Source organism: Mauremys mutica, chromosome 21 (genome assembly GCF_020497125.1).
Source record: "Mauremys mutica isolate MM-2020 ecotype Southern chromosome 21, ASM2049712v1, whole genome shotgun sequence".
Lineage (NCBI taxonomy): Eukaryota > Metazoa > Chordata > Testudines > Geoemydidae > Mauremys > Mauremys mutica.
This window is the reverse complement of record NC_059092.1, coordinates 21,213,548-21,235,886: the sequence shown is the minus strand read 5'-3', so window position 1 is coordinate 21,235,886 and position 22,339 is coordinate 21,213,548. Positions and strand designations below refer to the sequence as shown.

The 22,339-nt window shown below is 45.2% G+C and overlaps 1 protein-coding gene across 2 annotated transcripts in view; it reads right to left on the bottom strand.

Annotated features, from left to right (window-relative positions):
- Positions 1–7,947: 7,947 nt before the first annotated feature.
- The window catches only part of ZMYND12 (zinc finger MYND-type containing 12), a 34,876-nt gene continuing 20,484 nt past the window's right edge, over positions 7,948–22,339 (bottom strand). For both annotated transcript variants that reach the window (XM_044996416.1, XM_044996418.1), the window contains 5 exons: positions 19,276–19,445; positions 16,783–16,905; positions 15,277–15,397; positions 11,038–11,183; positions 7,948–8,196 (listed from right to left, as the gene is read on the bottom strand). In XM_044996416.1, the coding sequence (XP_044852351.1) occupies positions 8,077–8,196; positions 11,038–11,183; positions 15,277–15,397; positions 16,783–16,905; positions 19,276–19,445 (680 nt within the window). In that variant the 3' untranslated portion in view covers positions 7,948–8,076. The remainder of the gene's footprint in view (positions 8,197–11,037; positions 11,184–15,276; positions 15,398–16,782; positions 16,906–19,275; positions 19,446–22,339) is intronic.

Below are 22,339 nucleotides of genomic sequence, written 5' to 3'. Positions count from 1 at the left end.
GCATCGACCTGTCTGTCGGCACGCCAAAGTTGGAACCGTTTCCACTTGTGGATACTTGGTACTTCTGGTAGAATCGCTGCTATTTATCACAATATGTTTTACTGAATCTGAACAGGTTATTTCCGAATCCCGGAGCCACGAAGGAGCCTAGCTTTCAGGTGGACCATCTGCAGATTGGGATGGTGAATGCATCCCCTGTCCTCAGAGAGGAGCCATGATGCTGGGGGAAGGTTTATAGGCTGAGAGAGTATCATGCGAAGCAGGTACGTGTACCAGACTTGTCGTGGCCATGTTGGTGCTATAAGTATAACCAGAGCTTGATCTTCCTGTACCTTGTGTAAGGCTCAGAACAGGATGGGAAAGGGAGGGAAGGGGTAGAGAAGTGGCACATTCTAGTTAATTAGGAATGCATCCCCTAGTGAACTGCGTCCCAGGATAGCTCTGGAACAAAACTGAGGAGAGTGGGTGTTCTCGCGAGTGGCGAAAAGGTCTATGGTGGGGTGACCCCATTGGCAGAAGATGCGTCGGAGTGTTCTCATGTCCAGCGCCATTCGTGCTAGTGCGAGAAGGTTCTGCTCAGCGTATCCGCTGTCGTGTTCTGATGTCCAGGGAGATACACAGCAGAGATGGAAATGTCATTGTACATACACCAATTCCATAGCTTGATCGCTTCTGAGCACAGGGAATAGGACCTGGCACCTCCTTGCCTGTTGATGATACATGCAAGCGAGGTTGTCCATCATTACTCGAACAGGCTGGTTTCTGAGGAGTGGCAGGCATTGTGGGCCGCCCTCAGTTCCAGGAGGTTGATGTGTAAGGTGGACTTGGTGGGCATCCATCTGCCCTGTATAGTGTGTTTGCATAGATGCGTTCCCCAGCCGAGGAGGGAGGCATCAGTGGCAAGTATCACAGTAGGTGGAGGTTGAAGAAAAGGGACCCGGGCACAGACATTGTCAGGGCACATCCACCACAATAGTGAGTCCTTAACCTGGTTTGGCATGGACAGGAGTTTTTGCATGGTGTGCTTGTGAGGAAGATATAGTGTACGGAGCCAGCACTGAGACACTGCATGTGCAGCCTCACGTGTTTGACCACAAACGTAGCTGCAGCCCTATGTCCCAGAAGTTGGAGGCATGTATGTGCTGGGATTTGGGAGCATACTCGGTTGGCTGAGAGTAGTTGTGTTATCACAGTGAACCTGTGAGGTGGTAAAAATGCTCTTGCCTGCTTGGCATCGAGTACATGGCCAATGAATTCCAGTGTTTGCACTGGGGTTAGTGTGGACTTTGCGAAATTGATAAGGAGGCCCAGTTTTGTAAAGACGGTCATTGTAGTGAGGACTGCTTGGAGCACTTTGGCCTCAGATGGCAGTCGTCTAGATACTGGAAAATGGTGATGCCTTGTTTGCAGAGGAAGGCTGCGACCACTGCGAGTACTTCGGAAAAATCTCATGGAGCTGGGGATAGTTCGAAGAGTAGCACCCTGAACTGGTAGTGACCATGGCTGATGATGAATTGTAGGAAACGTTTGTGAACAGGGTGTACTGTGTGACATTACACCCCATATTCTTCATAGAAATATTGTTATGATACGAATATGACATAACTAAGATATGTTTTATGCAAGTTGGGTCATGTGAGGTATCATTGAAAAGGTTATGATCTACTGTATGTATATATCGTTTCTGCATCTGAAGTTAGGAATATTGACTATGTAACAATTACAACTGCATGCATCCGATGAAGTGGGTTTTAGCCCATGAAAGCTTATGCCCAAATAAATTTGTTAGTCTCTAAGGTGCCACAAGTACTCCTTGCTCTTTTTGATGATACAGACTAACACGGCTACCGCTCTGAAAACAATTACAACTCTGTGTGTACTTGGGGGAAACCCCACCAGACAGTAGGCAATCAGCCTGAATGAGCCATTTAAGAAGGACAGTTTTCTTACCCACGAAAGCTTATGCCCAAATAAATCTGTTAGTCTTTAAGGTGCCACTGGATTCCTTGTTGTTTTAATAGAACTTTGGAGATACTAATCTCCCACCTTCCTGAGGAGCTTCCTGGGATGTTGCTTTGACAGTGAGGGTCATTTGATGATGTGACCTGGTACGGAGGACCACCTTGGACTCTGCTGGTATTTTTCCACTGGAAACAAAGGGCTCCCGCCTTGTGTAAATTCTATTTAAGGCTGGGGAGTAAATCAATCAGGACTTTTCTCCATTGCCTCCCCGTCCAAGAAGGAAGATGGCTAAAAACATCTGAAGGGAAAGGCAGGGGCTGAGTCCAGTCTGTAAAGAGAAATAACTTGAACTCTAAGGTACAAAAACCCTGCAACCAGCCTAAAATAACATTTAGGGTGAGAAATTACATTTTGTAACCTGTTTCTTGAGTGTATTAAGCTTAGTTTGTGTGTTTTGTTTTATTTGCTCAGTAATCTGCTTTGTTCTGTTTGCCGTCCCTTAAAACGGGTGGGCAAACTTTTTGGCCCAAGGAGCACATCTGGGTGTGTAAATTGTATGGTGAGCCATGAATGCTCACGAAATTGGGGTTGGGGTGCAGGAGGGGTTGAGGGCTCTGGCTGGGGGTGCAAGTTCTGGAGTGGAGGGGCCTCCGGGCTGGGATGGGGGGCTCAGCGGTGCAGGCTCTGGGCAGTGCTTACCTCAAACAGCTCCCAGTGGCATGTCCCCCCTCCAGCTCCTACATGGAAGCACGGTCAAGCGGGTCTGCATGCTCCCCTGTCTGCAGGCACTGCTCTGCAGCTCCCATTGGCTGCAGCTCCCGGCCAATGGGAGCTGCAGGAGTGGCACTTGGGGTGGGGGCAGCGTCCGGAGCCCCCTGGCTGCCCCAATGCATAGGAGCTGGAGGGTGGACATGCTGCTGCTTCCAGGAGCCATGCAGAGCCAAGGCACACACATCCCCAAGCTGAATCTTCCCCCACAGCTGATTTCAGTCTGTGTCTGCAGCTGGGTGTGGCCTTACCTGTGTGTGCTGGAGGAGGCTTGAGGGCCTGGCACAGCAAAGACAGGGAGAGGGAGCCCAGGCTGGTGGAACGGGCGGGCTCAGTGAGACCGCAGCACATCAGGTGGCATCCCGGACAGGGGGGTTCAACCTGTCACAAACTGCAATATGAAAGTCCTGTAGGTTAAGGGCCGAGAACCAATCCCCCCTGTTCCAGTGCTAGGATGATGGTGGATAAGGTGATCATCTTGAAACATTGTAGTTTGACAAGTTTGTTGATATTGTGAAGGTCTAGGATGGGGCACCAACTGCCAGACTTCTTTTGTGCCAAGAAGTAGTGAGAGTAGAAACTGTGTCCTCTGTGTTGTGGAGGGACTGGTTCTATGGCTCCCAGTTGAAAATGATGTCTCCATGCCCTCTCCATCCAGTACGGGCTCATGAGAGGGTCCTTGAAGAGGGACAGGGAGGGGGGTTGGTGGGATGGTATAGCTAGGAAGGGGATGGAGTAACCTTCCTTTACTATTTCCAGGACCCATATGTCCGAAGTAATGAGCATACAAGATGGAAAAAATGGAGCTAGGCGATTGCCAAATTGTTGGTGTGTAGATGGCGTTATAGACGGTAGGGGCAACTGAAGCAGGCAGGAGGTTCTCTGGAGCTTGACCACCTTTAAATTTGCTGCTTATTAAAGGGTGTTTGGAACAGTGTCCCTCGTGCAGGCGATTGTCTGCGCCTGTTGAGAATTCGGTGATGATGGTGTTGGTTGTCAAACAGCCACTGTGGGTAGTATGGCTGAGGATGAGATTGTGGAGGGAGCTAATATTTCCCTGGTCTCTGTTTTGGCTGTGGTGTGTACATACCAAGGGATTTTAGAGTGGCTTGGGAGTCTTTCAGTGAGTGTAAGGAGTTGTCCGTGCGCTCAGAAAAGAGTTTTTGTCCCTCGAATAGGAGATCCTCAACTGTATTTTGCACCTCCGTAGGGAATCCAGAAAGGTGCAACCTCGATGCACGTCACATTACTACCACAGCAGCAATGGATTGGGCAGATGTGTCAGCACAGTCCAGGGAGGCCTGCAGGGCTTTGCAGGCTATTAAGTGGCCTTCCGAAATGAGGGGCAGGAACTGTTCCCTTTTCTCCTCTGGCAGATCCTAGCAAAGTTCCTCCAGCTCAGAATAATTTTTATAATCGAATTTGGCCATAAGGGCCTCATAGTTGGAAATTCAAAATTGGAGGGTAGCAGATGAATAGGATTTTCTGCCCAGGAGATCTAAACATTTCCAGTCTTGGTCAGGATGGCCAGATCGGGATTGGCATTGATGTCCCTTCTCTTGCACCTCATTGACCCTGAGGGAATTTGGCGCAGGTTGTGAAAATAAAAACTACGCATTTTTTGCAGGTACATAATATTTCCTATCCACCCGTTTCCATGGAGGGGGGATAGAGGCTGGAGTCTGCCAAAGAGGGTTTGCAGGTTCAAGCAGGTCACTGTTAATAGGTATGGCAATTTTTGTTGTTGAGGAGGTATGGAGAATGTCAATCAGTTCACGTGGTTGTTCCTTGATCACCTCAAGTGGGATGTTTAGGGAATCAGCGTCAGCCACTTTATGAAACAACTCCTGAAAGTGATGAAAATCATCAGCCACTGTGGGGGAAGGTGGTGGCATGATGGCTTCATCAGGTGAAGATGAAGAAAACAGGAGGACCTGATGTACCTCCTCATCCTGTTCTCCTTCCAGTTCCTCCTCCAGTGGTGGTATCTGCACAGGCTGTGGTTCTGGAGCTCGAGAGATTGTTGAGGAGGAGATTGATGGACGCCGACGTGTTTGCAGCGGTGGGGGATTACCGAAACATGCCCTATGCAGGGCCCTGGGGTCCCAATATGTCTAATTAGGGGAAAGGGAATATATGATTGCATCCGTGGAGGCCCCTGAAAAGCTGGGTGCCTGAACTGCAGCAGGATAAGGCTGGTAAGTTGATGTCAATTGCCCTGATGTTGATGGGGCAAGAGAGTCTTGATAAACCCTTGTCCTCCTGGACATCACTAAGGAAAGGAGGTGCTGTCCCTGTGGGAGAGCATGAAAAGTGTCTTGATTGAGACGATGACGACCCGGACGTGCTGCCCCAACAACGCACAGACTGTCGCTCCTTTCTATTGGCCGCCCCAGGCACCTGCTTCCTTCGCTGGTGCCTGGTGCGGGCCGTGAGTCTGTGTGAATTCCTGTGGGTGATCTCTCCTCAGGGCCTGTGTTGAGCATGGTACCGAGGTGTGATATGGAAGAGAGTCAGCAGATGGCGCCAGAGCGCTTTTCGGAGCCATAGCCTTAGTAGGAGTCAACCCTGTCAGGGCCAAGGGCTTCACTGGAGCCAGCTGTTTTGCTGGTGTCGGTGCTGATGGTGGGGCCCACGTTGTCCTTGGCACCAGAAACAGACCTGGAGCCGCCAAGGAGGCAAAGGGATCGCTTTGGTCGCCCACAACAGGAGGTGGTGCCAATAGCGGCTGTTTCGCATGGGCAAGGTCCTTACACTTAGGCCTTGCAAACTTCCAGAGTGCGGTCGCCAATCGCTTCTCTGCTTCTCGCAGCTCTCATTCTGGGGTCCCTGTGCTGGTGGGCCGAGGCGAGCTCAGCACACAGATCCAGGAATGTGACCTTTTGCATCCAAACCTGCATTACTATGTGACCCCACTACTCAGTGCTTGTTTCTCAGGCCCAGAAGTGCTGTTCCTTGGTCTGCAGCTTCTCTGTGAAGCCAACAACCTAGAATTGTTTTTCACTGTGTCCCACAGTAAACTGTTCTCAAAGAAACTGTCATGTCCCTCATTGTCACTTCCTCCGCGTCTGCAAATACAGGACAATTGCGTGTCTGGGGCTCCATGCTTCTGTTAGAGCAGGGATGGGCAAACTACTGCCTGTGGGCCAGATCCGGCCTGTGAGCTGTTTTAAGCCAGCCTGCGAGCTCCCACTGGGGAGCGGGGTATGGAGCTTGCTCCGCTCCAACACTACAGCTGGGGCTCAGGGTTGGGGGCCGTACCACGCAGCTCCCAGAAGCCGTGGCATGACCCCGCTCTAGCTCCTACGAGCTCCAGTGGCCCCCCTCTGGCACTCCAGTGGGAGCTGCAGGGTCGGTGCCTGAGGATGTGGCAGTGTGCAGAGCCTCCTGGCCGCACATCCACGTAGGAGCCGGAGCAGGGACATGCCACTGCTTCCAGGAAGCAGCTTGAGGTAAGCACCACTCGGAGTCTGCACCCCTGAGCCTCTCCCCACACCCCAACCTCCTGCCCCAGCCCTGATCCCCCTTTCCAAACCCCTCGATCCCAGCCTAGAGCACCATCCTACACACCAAACTCCTCATCCCCAGCCCCACCCCAGAGCCCACGCCCCCAGCCAGAACCTGCACCTGTTCCCACATCGCTGCCCTGATCCCCCTCCCGACCTCCAAACCCTTCGGTCCCAGCCTAGAGCACCCTCCTACACATCAAACTTCTCTTCCTTAACCCCACCCCAGAGCCCTCACCCCTTCCCGCACCCAACCCCAATTTTGTGAGCATTCATGGCCAGCCATACAATTTCTATTCCCTGATATGGTCCTCAGGCCAAAAAGTTTGACCACCCCTGTGTTAGAGATAACAGAGATGGAAAGGTGGTGTGTGGGTTTGTGGGATTTTTTTAAAATCATGAAAATTATGGGATATGGATGGCATTATGGGATGGAGAAAATTGCATGCTGGGAACTTGACCTCTAGCTCCAAAAGATCCCTGACTGAGTCATTTCTATCCCACAAACATTGCAAAAATTTTCCAGTGCAAGCAGTCAGGTATCTAATTCCAAGTGACATATAAACTTCAGCAGCTGTATACCAACACAACTTCATAGAATATCAGGGTTGGAAGGGACCTCAGGAGGTCATCTAATCCAACCCCCTGTTCAAAGCAGGACCAATCCCCAGATTTTTGCCCCAGATCTCTAAATGGCCCCTTCAAGGATTGAATGCACAACCCTGGGTTTAGCACCACTGCTCAAACCACTGAGCTATCCCTCCCCCCTAGCAACCACAGTTTGTAGTGTAGGCATGGCCTAAAGCACCTTTATATGCAGAATACAGAAAATCGTTCCAGGAAAAACTAGCAAAACTCCTTACAGCTTTATTAAAGTAAGTTCCACGTGTGGTATATACAGAACCATGGGATGCTGTGGTGTGGTATTAAAGGTTTATCATGGATTTGGTGGGAAGTAATGCATCCATCCCAAACACATGCTGATCATCCTTTATACCACGCTATCATGTATTCTCCACATATCCTCATTATCATTGAATTTAAAAAATAGTTGTGTCACAGACAATCTCCATTAAAATGACTCACTGAGAGCAATATGCCCCCAGAATTAGAATGGGGTGCTTGTGATAGGGGGTGCAGAGTATCCACTGCTAGACTGCGACTCTGCCTGTGGGAGAAGGATGTGACCTCAAATCCCAAGGCATCATCTAGTCCGGATCACAGTCCTGCTGGTTGAGGATGGTAGAGTTGAAGATCTGAAAGGAGACTGGGAGGGGTGGGAGGAAATCAGGGCTGAGCTGGGACAGTGCCTTCCCATAAGGCATTTCCCCAGCACTGCTCTGTACAAGGCATGCTGTCTGGCAGTAATCCTGGCAACCTTTCCTCTCTGTGTCCAGATCACAAGCCCTTTAAACGCCTCCTTAAAGCTGTCTGCTTGAACATATTTGAAAGCTATAAATTGAGACATTTGAAGAAAAGAACAAGGACACAACATTCATCTCCACCACTGAAATATACTGTACTAAGAGAGCTTTTCAGAGGGATAGCATGGAGAAATGGTAGCATATTTTGCTTGTTCATAGTATTGGGTACACATCTGTTTTATAGTTGTTAACCCTGTTTTGATCGTATTCTCATTTCCTACTCTGCTACATTGTTATATATTACCACCATCCATATAAAATAAAATCAGCTACAATAAACTAAAACTGGCAAAGTGTAATTTTAATAAAAGCAAACAAATATACAGAGAATGTTTATAGACAAGTGATAGCAGGCAAAAGTACGACGTTCATAATGCCATCTAGTTGAAAAGATAAAGAGGTGAAGAAACTGGACCCTATTTTGTGTAGAAAAGTTTGGATTTAATCAATTTTAATAGATGATTAATAGCTTCGGATGCATCTTGGTTTGGCAGCTGTTTGGTTATTAGAAAAGCTTTCATCCCAAGTTCATGAGCCTGAAACGATATTTAAAAAAATATACAAAATAACTGCCATGAAATAGTGACACAGCCTTTTCTCACAAGGGTAGGAAAACTATAGATGGGATCTTAGGAACTGTCATACTGGGTAAGAGCCATTATCCTGTTTCAGGGCTGGTCTACACTACGGGGGGAAATCGATCTAAGATACGCAACTTCAGTTACGTGAATAACGTAGCTGAAGTCGAAGTATCTTAGATCGAATTACCTACCGTCCTCACGGCACGGGATCGACGTCCGCAGCTCCCCATGTTGACTCCGCTATTGCCGTTCGGGTTGGTGGAGTTCCGGAGTCGACAGGAGCTCATTCGGGGATCGATATATCGCGTCTAGATGAGACGCAATATATCGATCCCCGAGAAATCGATTGCTACCCGCCGATACGGCGGGTAGTGAAGACGTAGCCTCAGAGAGCAGACAGCACAAGCTGCTTCGGAGAAAGTTGTAAGAAACCTCCTAGTGGACAAGTATTGAATAACATGCCCATTGGAGAACTTCGCGATCCCATTGGTTAATGGATGGTTTATGCTATGAGGCAGGAGGGTTTATATCCCTTCTAAAATCAGAGGGCCAAACTTTCTACTGAGGTAAACTGGGACATCTACATCAACTTCAATGGTGCTGAGCTGCTTTTCATCAGTGGACAATGTAGGTTATATATTATTAACATTATTAATCCCATCCAATATAGCTGTAGGTGTTCTCATTATCTTTATCAGTGTCCAAGCTTTGATTTCTGCAGAACTCTTGGCCTCAATGCTATCATAGGGCAATGAGTTCCGTAGGCTAATTTTGCATTGTGTAAAAAAAAATTTCCTTTTCTAAGCTTTAAATGTGTGGCCTTTCAATTTCATTGAGTGTGCCTTTGTTTCATAGAGTCATAAATGTTAAGGCCAAAACACTGACCTTCTACATAACACAGCCCAGAGAATTTCACCCCTGCACTGAGCCCAATAACTTGTGTTTGGCTAAAGTAGTTTCCAGAAAGGCATCCCGTTTTGATCTGAAGACATCAAGGAAGATGGAGAATCCACCATTTCCTCTGATAGTTTGTTCCAATGGTTAATCTCCCTCACTGTTAAAAAAAATTGTGCCTTATATCTAATTTGAATGTGTGTGACTTTAACTGCCAGCTATTTCTTTTTGTTCTGTCTTTCTCTGCTAAACCGAAGAGCCCAGCAGTACCTGGTATTTTCTCCCCATGAAGGTATTTATACAGTAATCAAGTCACTTGTCAATCTATACTGACTGAGTTCTTTAAAGGCATTTCCCCAGCTCTCAAATAACTTCTGTGGCTCTTTTCTGCACTTGCTCCACTTTTTCAACAGCCTTTTAAAGATCTGAGATATCAGAACTGTACCCAGTATTCCAGTATTGGGCTCATGAATGCTGTATGCAGAGGCGAACCCTACTACGACTACTATATCCAAAGATTGCACTGACCCTTTTTGCCAAAGCATTGCACTGGGAGCTCAAATTGATTTGCTTGTCCACTATGACCCCTAAGTCCTTTTCAGAGTCACTGCTTTCTAAGACACAATCCCCTATTCTGTAAGTATAGCCTACATTCTTTGTAACCAGTTGTATGACCTCACAGTTGGCAGTATTAAAACATTTTGTCGGAATGGGCACAGCTCACCAAGATTGTTCTGTATGACTACCATGTCCTCATCATTTACCACTCCATCAATCTCTGTGTCATAATCACATTTTATGATTCCCCTGATTACAAATACTTTTCTGGATCTATCAGTTAGTCAGTTCTCAATCCATTTAACATTTGCTTCATTTATACTGTATCATGCAAATTTTTAATCAAAATGTCATGCAGTGCTAATTCAAACATCTTTAAAAGTCTTTGTTCTTGTATTTACATTCTCTATTTGTTATTTTGCATAACTCTACCATCTGGCTTCCTCTCCAAACTAAACATTCACAGTTGTTTCTGTCTCTGTTCATAAGGAAGTCCTACCCATCTCTAATTTTCAACTTGTGCAACCTTAACTCTGCCCCCTTGGTTGTAAATATTCTGATACAGTCTTGAATAACAGGATCACATACTGTTACTGCGACATGACCTCATCCTGATGCACAAATCACACCAACCTTATCAGTAATACACCCCAGCCTCACTCATGCACAAAAGCCAAGACTTTTACAAGTGATTGATGATTTTGGATGCCCAACTTGAGATAAATTAAAGGGGTCTGATTTTCAAGATGGGCAGTGCTCTGCACTTTCCAAAAATCAATCCCCTTTAAAATATCGATGCGCAAACATTTGACACATTTGAAAATATTAACCCTTTGCTCTCAAATACACTAGTGCAAATTCAAAATTGACTTCAGCGGACTGAATGAATCCACATTTACACCATGAGAACTGCAAAAAAAATGGCCCAAAATCAGGCACTCATATGTAGAACCCTTGTCTCATTCACTGCACAACATCCAGCCTGCGTGCTGAATGATGAAAAGTGGTAGGTAATCATGCAGTTAAGACTGTATTGTAATGCACATGCACAAAGGCACAGCGTCTAAGCTGTATAAGGAACTTTAACTTGCCATTACCTGACTTTTGAGTACTTTGCTTTGTATCTTTAACATTAACATCGTATTTTTAAATTTAATTTCCTAGGTATTTAAAATTAATAAATAAATACTGGAAAGTGGCTATATTTGCTAGAAAGCAGTAGAATACTGTTTTCCATTGATTATGCATTCTCCGAGGCAAGGGCTCCTGCATTTAATATTATTGTGTGAATCAAAAATATAGTGGTTTAATTAAAAACAAAAACAATCACTGAGTCAAACTTGCCTTTGGTAAATCCAAGATCAAGTAATGAAGCATTGCAAGAGCATGTACAACATTGGCAGTTTTAGCAGGTTGTTGCTTTGGTGCCTGTTCTCTGATATCTAATATTGCGTTCAGTACTTGACTTGCTTCGGCTTGCTGAGCTTCATCTACATTGAGAATGAAACATTTAAGATGGATGGATAGCATACAAGATAACATACTACTAAAACAAGCTATCTGTTCTATTTAGGCATTTATGCCTCACATCACACTGATATCTGATTTCCATACAAATTCTAAAAGTAAGCATATTAAAATCTCTCTCTTTTCACCCTCAAATGGCAAGTTTGCTGTTTCAGCCTCTTCTCTGATGTGCGTCACAAGTCAATATTTAGATTATTCAGTCATTTAACTGCTGCATCATCAAGGATAGCAAAATGCTGCAATCTACCCTCTAATCTTCTTATTGTGCACTCCTCCACATTTGACCATCTGCATTGCTGCCCTGCAGTCATGCTGCGAAGACTGGGCTACGTTACATTTCTGCACTGTGGCAGTCACTCTGGCCATTCCAGTCAGCAGCCTGTTAATCCTAGTTCAAGATCTACATCCCAGGTTGCAAAGGGTGGGTGTAAATTAGAGCTTCTGAAATTTGTAAGTTACTGCCACTCTATAAGAATGTAACTGTCACCCTGATGTGCTGTTGTACCAATACTGGCACTAGGCCAGCACCACTGGACATGAATGCAGGAACAGCCACTGCAAAAGGATTTTGACCAAGTTAGTTGTGGCAAGTCAGCAGGAACTGCAGGTGCAGGGGGTTTTCTTCTGTAAGTGGGCCGATCTTTTTATAGGAAGTCTGTGTTGCTTATTGATAATTATTGGAATCATTATCAGTCTTGTGTGCAGGCTGTTTTCAATCTATCATAGCCCCCCAGGCAGTTTTAAGGGTAATGACATTGGGTCAAAGTTTTGAGGGAGCTATATGAGCCAACACATATAAATCAGATGTTAATGTGTGGCTAAGGCAACCACTAACAAAACAGGTGGCTGTATTCAGCTCTGAATCAACAAGAAGTACATGCCAACTTCTGCCCCAAACTGCAGCACAACATTCTGCTAGAGCAAATACCAGCACCAGGACTGAGGTTCATAAAATATCTGCCTCTGCTCCCCAGGAGGCTTCTGCTAGCTTCTGGATCAAGGTAGTGCAGGAGGTGATCTTTTTCTTTAAGTGTTCTAGATGGGAACCTGTATGTTAGACTATGATCCAGTTTGACTCCTAAATAAGTGACAACTGGCTAAAAGGGAGCGGAAAATCATCAGAACAGACTGTAAGAGGTTGATTGGCCAGACAATTGTTCAAAAGGAAAGTTTCAGCCACCATATTAGACTCACTTAAAGTCTCCACTAACAATGGTAAATGGCCAGCGCATTCATGTCTTGGCTGAGTGATCCTTCGATACCATGTAGATGGTTACCCACATCAGCAAGACAGATATCATCTGCATATACGTATTTACTGATCTTAGCTGTTGATAAGTCGTAAGTATATATGTTGAAAAGGAAAGAAGGTAGAATGGAACCTTGTGGGAGTCTGTTACAGAGATGCCTAAGCAAACTTGACTGTTTCCAGTTTGCAAGGTGACGCTCTGATTCGTTATCATTTCCATGATGAACCGCACCATGGGCTTACTGGGAATAGTCTGCAACAACCTGACAGCCCCACATGCCAGACATTGTCACACACAGCTGACAGGTCAACCATAATGGCACCAACATTTTTAAAAGCATCTTCGATGTCTGGTGTTAGGCGAATGACTTAATTTTGGGTACATCATCCTGATCTGAAACCAGCCTGAACAAAGGGGAATTGCAGTTCGATAACCTCACTGATGTGCATCAGAATCAGTCTCTTTATAAGCATGTATCTGACACACAGAAGACAGATGGGTCAATAGCTCTAGGGATCTCCCAGTAATTTTCCTCATTTCAGAATTGCTACAACCTTTGGTCTGGGCCAGATTTTTGGGATGCAGTTGTCTTGGAAAACATCAGCTGAGGAACTAAAGCTGCCAGCTTTTGACTTTCAGGCCTTGGTGAAGTAGGAACTTGATATGGATATAAATTATAATCTTGGCCTGGAGCCTTTCCTGTTTTCATAAGCTTAATGACCTGGTCCAGCTCTTTGTCTGAAAAAGGAGTCATCAGGTTTGAATCCACACTAGGAGCCTGTTATCTCTGTGTAACCTCAGTTTTGACCACGCAGCTGAAAGATTTACTCAGATTCTGTGCACGGTCATTAGCTACTAGCTGGAATGCAACAGCATTTGCAGTGACTGAAAACTCCTCTTTGCTGAGAATGAAAATTCCAAAAAGTCTTTTTATGGTCTGCCAGGCTTTCCAGCTAAAATGAATTAAATCCATCTTTGTGCCTGTCTCTCTCCGTCAATTGTGCCTGGTTTGAGCCAGCAGTTGAATTAGTTACTTGCTTCTATTAAAGGCCTCCTGTTTAGGGGGGTAGGGAGGGATAGCTCGGTGGTTTGCACATTGGCCTGCTAAACCCCAGGTTGTGAGTTCAATCCTTGAGGGGGCCATTTAGGGAACTGGGGTAAAAATCTGTCTGGGGATTGGCCCTGTTTTGAGCAGGGGGTTGGACTTACATACCTCCTGAGGTCCCTTCTAACCCTGATATTCTATGATTACCTGCAGAGTACACTTCCTGACAAAGCTAACTGCCTCTGATGACCACTGTTGATGATAGCCTCCAGGGATCTTTTTCTTAGCAGCTGCTTGAACTAATTTGCAGAAAATTTGGTAGGAGTCATTTATATTGGCTGGACATTACAAGTCCAATTCAGCCAGTTCACTAATAGATGTCTCTAGTTCTGCTTGAAAGACCTCCTACCAGGCATTCCAAAAATACCACTCGGCCTTCTGTAGGCTGTTTGTTACTGATTTCCACAGGCCTGGGGTGATCAAGGATGGCCAAGGTTAAGACTTTGGAAAAGCTTCAAGCATCTTCCACTCTACGACCACTGGCAGCACTTGCCTGGAAGATGAAAAGATGATGTTGAGTGAAGAGACTGTTGCCCATCTGCTATGTTAAATATGGAGGTTTGGTTTGGGTTTTAGAGGAGTGGTAGGTCTGTGACTGAGGCCCACTCCATTAGACTTTCTCTCTCTCTCTCTGTTGTTGTCAGGATATCCCCAATTGACATGGCAAGAACTGAAGTTGCCACAATAGACAGTTGTGGTGAAACACTGGTGGTGGAGTGCGTCTCCTGAAGCAAGATGACATGTGCCTTCAAGATCTGTAAAATGCAGCACCTTGAGAACTGGCTCTGGAATAGGGTTTGCGGTGCTGGCCCTGAAAGGGGCCCCATTGGAGGATGGCTCCTTAGGGCTGATTGTCACTTAGACTGCAAACCTGTGTTCTGCATTTTTTCTGCTTTCGTTTCACTTTTGCTATCCACAGGGGATACCATGAAAAGTCAATAGACACGTTTCAGCTTCTAAGAAGTTGCACTATAGAAGTGATTTATACTGCTACACATCATTGTGTTGTCTGTCCTGAAACAGCAAGTCTTGCATTACTGTGATTATTGAAGCTGGCAACATGCAGCAACTTCTTAGTGCAAGATTTTTGCAATAGTTTATGATAAATGGAAGTAATGTCACACAAACATACAGTGAAACATCATCCTGTCCTCTCTGATAATATTCACAGAATCATAGCCATTGGAGATGGAAAAGACAAGCTAGGGCATCTACTCTGTCTTGTCTCCCATCAGTGCAGGACTGTTCCATATAAAGCAGTACATTTGCTAGCATTTAATTTATATGATGGGGCTTCCACAACCCCTGTTCTCAGACTATTATACAGATTAATATATGCCACTTCCAGAACATACTTGTTCATAGAGTTCTACTGGTTAAGGAGATAAGGGGCCATACAGATACCTCAACAGGCTGAAACTTCACTTTAGTGGGTTTCAACTTAAATAAGAAAAATGTAAATAACTGAAAATGTTTCAATGTAAACTAATTTCTGAAAGATAGTGGCATCAAAATCTCAATTCTTAAAGCTAATGGCTCAAAGAGACCCCACTGGATTTAGTCTATAGAAATGTCAGACTCCCAAGACTCGTATAAAAATAAACAGTGGACAGGACTAGAGAACATTCTATGGCTCCTTCCCTTCAAACTATTCTGTGTTCTATGAATAATAATAATAATAATACTGAAAACTGGATTTACTCAGAGGTTCTTCACTGATTTCCTCTTCTTCAGACAATATATTAATTTCTGCTGGAGACGTGAGAGTTTGTGATTGGACTTGAATCAGTCTACTGAAATGGGCATGCCAGATATCAGTTACCTATTGAGAAGGAAAGAGAATTAACATACAAAATTATATTATTACACAATATTTAAAAAGGGCATGCATTTTGCCCTTTCCTTTTCCTCATTTTCCAGTACATTGCTCAGTACAGTCTTAAATGATTCAATTGCCTGGGCCACCACCGATTATTCCATGTTCTACCAGCTCTCATCATTATGAATTTTTTTTTTCAAATGTTCATCTTAAACTTTGCTCAGTTCCATTCTATTCTCCTAAACCCATCTTCCCTGGCTAAGGTGCTCATTAGACTCATCTTCCTTAGCTGTGCGACTGTTTAACCATAATGCAAATGTATTAGTAGCAAAATTGTTTTTTATAGCAGGGTTTGGCTGAGCTATATAGACAGGTGGGGAACAAAGAGTGTTAACTCCATGTTTAAAATAATGTTTGAGGCTAGGTGATCTCAAGAATATATTTTAAATACAGGATTAACATGATTTGGCCCCATAAACAGGTAAAATTGTTAGCAATTTGCTTTGCTTTGACTGTTTGAACCATGTTTAAAGCCATTTTTAAAGACAGTTCTAAAGCCAGTGAAGACTGGAACAATCTAAATGATTCTTGTCCTTGATGTCTATGGTAAAGCTGTGAAAAAATTCACTAAGAAGCCTTCACCATCTCATAATCAGCTGGAGTTTGTTAACACTACAACTGCACTCCTGCAAGGAAGTAGGCTTGCAGGATCCAGTCCTAGGGAATAGCAGCATCTATCACCCAGCAAGTTACCAGTACAACCCTCAATGTTGCGCTAAAGCTTGGGTTATAAAATGTCTTCACTGAGTTTCATTTGTACTATTTAAGAAAGTAGGTTACTGTACTGAATAAAATGTGGGATACGATTCTGGGATCACAACTGCATAAATTCTCAATGCAGGATATACTGACTCAACATATTAAACTGTACATTTTAAAATGTATTTAAATTATAAAAGTGAATAATAACCTTACTCCTTAAGAAAAATTACTGCAAATTCAAATATAAATTTTTAAAAGGTCTATGTTTACACTTTTTTAAAATCTGATTTTTTTAATTGATTTTTCTCTATCCTGGTTGTAACTCCGAGAAATATTTGAATAAGAAGTAGCTTACTTTCATGCTAATAATAATGTCTTGTTTTAAGTCCTGGCTCAGCAGAGCACTGAAGCACATACATAACTTTAGCACGTGAGCAGTCCCATTAGCTGCAATGGGACACAAAGTTAAACACATATTAAAAGTGTTTGCAAGATTGGGACGTAAAGTGGCACTTTCACACTTGGCCCAGGGTCATTATAACATTAAGGGGAGTCGATAACACAAACATTGAGAATAACCTCAAGAGAGCTTGTAAATATCAGATAAATTTACTGGTGCTACTAACCTCAGTATATAATGAGTCTGCAATGTCCATTTTGTTCTGACGAAAGAACACATTAGCCATGTGGAAATAACCTCCAGATGTACTAATGTCATGTGTTCCAAATGCACAACTGGCAAAGTAAATCTGAAATATGTATTAAAATATAATCATATAAACTTAATAGTCACATCAAAATAAGTTTGGGGATAGGTTTATTAACTTGAAGATTAGCAATATTTTATTTATTTCTTCTATTTCCACCCAATATTAGATGCAAAATTAATTATATTTAATTCCAAGTTTAAAATGTTGCACCAAAACCATGCAGATTCTCCCTTTTTCCACAAAGGACTGAAAACCTCCCTCATGTCCCTAGCTAGGAATACTCCTGGTCCAGAAGCATAGAGATGTCAAAGTTGGCTCCTAAGAATCCCTGAATAGGGGCTGAACGGAGACATCGCCACAGCATGCTGCACTCTAGCTATCCTCTCAACTGCTGTTTGGTTCTTAAGGAACTCTAGCCAGATGGCAAGGATTAGAGCAGCCCCTAGGCAGCTTTAGCATGCACCAGGAACAGGCAGAGAATAGGCAGATATAGACTCCCTGACAGGCCCCCAGGTTTGGGAGGCCCAATGGAAACTGGATACAGCAGAGACTCTTGCCCATTACGCTTACAGATTAAATATACATGGCTGCAGTTTATAACTGCCAGGACCTGATTTTAGTCACCTCATGTCCTCATTTACAACTGTGCAAAGTGGGTGTGAAATGTTATCAAATCAGGGTAGTAATGGACCAGTGTAAATGACAACACTGCATACACACAAGGTACAACACAATGGTAAATCTGAGTCAGTATCTCTGAAATTAATAAGAACAAAACTATTGGATGGAGAGAAAGAAAGGTTACTTAGTAACTATAGTTGTTAGAGGGGTTTCTCTTCACCATCTCCCCTGGTTCTTGTCATGCAGACAGAAAGCAAAAGACCAGAAGTCTGAAGTGCAGGCAATGCAATGTTTATTGGGGTTAGTTTCCAGCAAGCCTGTATACCATAACTCTGACACCACAGAGCCTTGTTTCCCAGTGTCCCATCTCCCCCCTCCTCAGTAGGCATAATTATACCTGAAATGCATGCCCACAGTGCCACCCCTTATAACTTATGGTCATGTTCCGTTTTGGGGGGGTCGTGAGTCTGGGGTCTTCATCCCACCCCTTTTGTACCCCATGGGAGGGGTAAAGCGTGAGGTTTGCTACGGTCAGGAGCAGGCATTTCTTTGATCTTTTATTGTTTTACCTTCCCCCCAATCTCCCCTTACCCCTCCCAACTGGTTGCTTGCCTTGCCTTGAGATAGGAGTTGAGGCAGTCTTCAAGTGTGCGCTCATACATTATACTCGCACCATGCCCAGTAACACTTCAACTGCTATTATCTGTTCCCATTATACTAACAAACCCATCTGGCTTTGGCAAAAGCAACATACACAGTGTCTTTGTCCTTTTTTTACTCATGTGTGTGTATCATAAAATAAAAAAGGCAGGCAAAACCCAGGCAAAAATACAGACCTGAATCCTACATTGGCACTAGCACGCCTAACAATAATCACTCAACTGCACTGATCCACACTCATGGGAGCAGCTAAGTGATAACCGAGGCAAAGCAGTGGCCATTAGGGCTGTGTGCATTCTCCCTTGCAACAATGAAAGTTTGGACCAGAGACTATGGACTTAATACATCTTCCAGTAAAGCCTATGGAGAGTCTTTAGAAGGAACTGGATCAGGTCCTGTATAAGAGCAGCAGCCCTGACCTTGTTCCAGTTACTTTCTATTTAATCAGAATCCCCTCAGTATTCTCTGAAGGAACAAGGCAGGTGGGTGAGGGCAGATCTGTACTGACAATCACTCAAGGAAATACAGTTATTAGGAAAGTAACTTTTCTCCTAGTACTGACAGCAAAGCCCACACTTGGGAGATTAAAAAGCAGCAACATCTCCTCCTAAGGAGGGTCATCTGAGAACAGTTAAAGTTTGCAGGACTACTCTCCCAAAGGATCATGTGGCAAAAAATGTATGGGGAAAATATTATGGAAGCAGTTGTATAAATAGTGCAATAAATAGTGTAACTTGTCTAACAAAAATGATCAAGAAATAAGATCATTGCAAGTATAAAATGGACTACTTGTTTAATGATAGGCAACTACAAAAGGTTGCAGTAGGAATGTATATCTCAACTGAATAGAAAGGCTGATAAGTGTTATTTAATAATACTATAAAAAAAGCATAGGGAATACACAATTCACAGAAATAAGAGTAATTACTAGAACACAACTTTGGATAAGTACCGACATGTTGTCTGTTGTATCTATCTAGCACAGGTTTTTCAAAGGTGATTCTTAGCATGGTATCTAAAATCTGTACTAGAATCTAAGTGTCTGTTGGGGTTTCCTAACAATTTCTACATTGACTGTATACAATTATTAGGAATTTTTCTTCTACTTCTGTATTTTATTCTACGTACATCAGTAGCCAGGTGGTATAAAGACTCTTCAAAATTTCCTTTAGCAGCATAGAGGAGACCCAGGTTACGATGCAATTTAGACTGAATGCCATTACTGCAGTCAGAAGTTTTGAGGACAATCCATTGAGCTTGTGAGAGGTATTCCTCTGCCTGGGTAAGATGGCCAAGACCTGAAATTATATTTCAAGGAAAAAGAGGACAAATGTTGTCAGCAATTTTTTAGAAGCTTAGAGAATATAGCTCTTTGTGCCATTCAAACAGTTGGACTAGGATGCCGCGACTACACAGCCTGCAGCAGGGCTTTACCATTGCTAGTGAAGACCTGCCCATAGGCATGAATGTCACCTAGCTGTCTGAGGGCTTGGCTACACTTACAAGTTGCAGCGCTGGTGGAGGCTTTCCAGCGCTGCAATTACACCCTGTCCACACTTACAGGGCACAACCAGCGCTGCAACTCCCTGGCTGCAGCGCTGGCTGTGCACCCGTTCGGGTTGGGGTATAAGGAATGCAGCGCTGGTGATCCAGCACTGCTCATCAGGTGTGGACACTCACCAGCGCTTTAATTGGCCTCCAGGGAATAAGGCGTTATCCCAGAATTCCTGTTCAGCCACTCTGCTCATCAGTATGCACTCTACTGCTCTGGCCTCAGGTGACCCGCCCTTTAAATGCCCCGGGAATTTTAAAAAAAATCCCCTTCCTGTTTGCTGCAGCCAGGTGTGGAGTGCAATCAGGTAATCTTTCCAGGTGACCATGCCTCCACGCGGCAAACGAGCCCCAGCATGGAGCAATGGCGAGTTGCTGGACCTCATTAGTGTTTGGGGGGAGGAAGCTGTGCAGTCCCAGCTGCGCTCCAGCCGTAGGAATTATGATATCTTTGAGCAGGTATCAAGGTCCATGCTGGATAGGGGCCATGATCGGGACGCGCTGCAATGCAGGGTTAAAGTAAAGGAGCTGTGGAGTGCCTATTACAAAGCCCGCGAGGGGAACCGCCGATCCGGCGCTGCCCCCACGACCTGCCGTTTTTACAGGGAGATGGACGCGATACTTGGGGGTGACCCCACTGCCAATCCGAGGACCACGATGGACACTTCTGAGCAGGGTGGGGGACAGGAGCAGCAGGAGGAGGAGGCGGGGGGGTGGTGGAAACCGCGAGTGAAGCTACTGGGATGGGGGAAGACACCCCAGAGTCCCAGGAGGCATGCAGCCAGGAGCTCTTTTCAATCCAGGAGGAAGGAAGCCAATCGCAGCAGCCAGCAGTTGCTGAAGGACAAGCAGAGCAGCAGGTTACCGGTAAGCGGCTTTTATTTTCTGGGTGGAAAAGTTTTGGGAGAGGAGGGGGGGTTAGGGCTGCATTCATGCCTGCCTAGATGTGGAATAGCCCATTGATGTGGTCTATCACGTCGCGGTAATCGGCTGCAGTAATCTCCGCAAAAGTTTCAGCCAGAGCGTGGGCAATGTGCCTGCACAGGTTTATAGGGAGAGCCGCTGTGGTCCTTGTCCCAGTCAGGCTAACGCGTCCGCACCACTGTGCCGCGAGGGGTGGGGGGACCATTGCTACACACAGGCAAGCTGCATAGGGGCCAGGGCGGAATCCGCATTGCTGTGGAAGACCTTCCCGCTCTTCCCTAGTGACCCGCAGCAGGGAGATATCTTCCAGGAGTAACTCCTGTGGAAAATGTTGGGAGACTGTTTAGTGCAGATCCCCCCTGCAGCTGCTTGCTGTCCCCAATGCACAGAAAGCCCTGCACAGCCATGAAGCACCCAGTACTCCTCACTCACCATTTCGTGGCTTCTGTTGTGTTATGTGTGTGGGAAAAGTATGCTAAGGTGAGGACTGAAAACTCCTTCAGTGTGTGGGAATTACTGTCTGGATGAGATAATGAAAACAATGCTACCCTGTTAACTGTTGCCATTTTTGCCTTCCAAAAGTGACCTTGACTGCTGGACTGACCAGATCTACCACTGCACAGAGACTGCAGAATCTGAGGAAAAAGCCCCGAAAGACCAGGGAAGACATGCTGAAAACAGTTATTGATCACTCTGCTAGAGAGAGTAAACAGCTGCAGCAGTGGAGAGAAAGGGAAAGCATGATCCGCCAGAGACATTGGTGGAGAAACGCTGTGGCAAAGAGGAAAAGCACAAACCAGCTGCTAGACATCCTGTCGCGCCAAGCGGACTCTCTCCAGGCTACCGTAGCCATGCAGGCAGAGCAGTCCCGTGCTGCCCCACAGCCCCCCCTGTCCCAAATTTTTTTCTCTTCTGCCCCAATGTCAGCTCCAAACCCCCTTCCCCAGCATCCAGGTTCTTACCACCACCAGCTGCCTCCAACACCTGTACGTTCACCAACCAGCCCTGAGAACTACGACCCTTACCCTCTGCACTCAACCCCCATCACCATGCAGTATATGCACCCTGAAGTGCAGCAGCCATTGCACAGCACTGCAGACAGGACATATGCACAATTGTGACTGTACAGTTCACCAACCCACCCACCCTGGCCTTTTAGGTTCCTGAAATGTTGTGTGTCTGTCAATGAAGTTTTTTTTCTTTTCAATAAAATAAATCTTGGCTTTGAAAACAGTCTTTATTATTGCAGATAGTGAAAGATACCTTATCCCAGTAAAGAAACAGTCACTGCAAATCATGTTACGGAATAATAGAATCCTAACAGTGTAACCACTGCACTTCACTCCCATCCAAGGCAGCAAACATTACTGTTGGCTTTCAGCCTCAAATTCTTCCCTCAAGGCATCCCTAATCCTTGTAGCCCTGTGCTGGGCCTCTCTAGTAGCCCTGCTCTCTGGCTGTGCAAATTCAGCCTCCAGGACTTGAACCTCGGTGGTCCATTCCTGACTGAATGTTTCACCCTTCCCTTCACAAATATTATGGAGGGTACAGCATGCGGGTATAACCGCTGGGATGCTGCTTTCCCCCAAGTCTAGCTTCCCATACAAGGACCTGCAGCGGGCTTGTAAACGCCCAAAAGCACACTCCACAGTCATTCGGTACCGGCTCAGCCTGTAGTTGAACCGGTCCTTGCTCCTGTCAAGCTTCCCTGTATAGG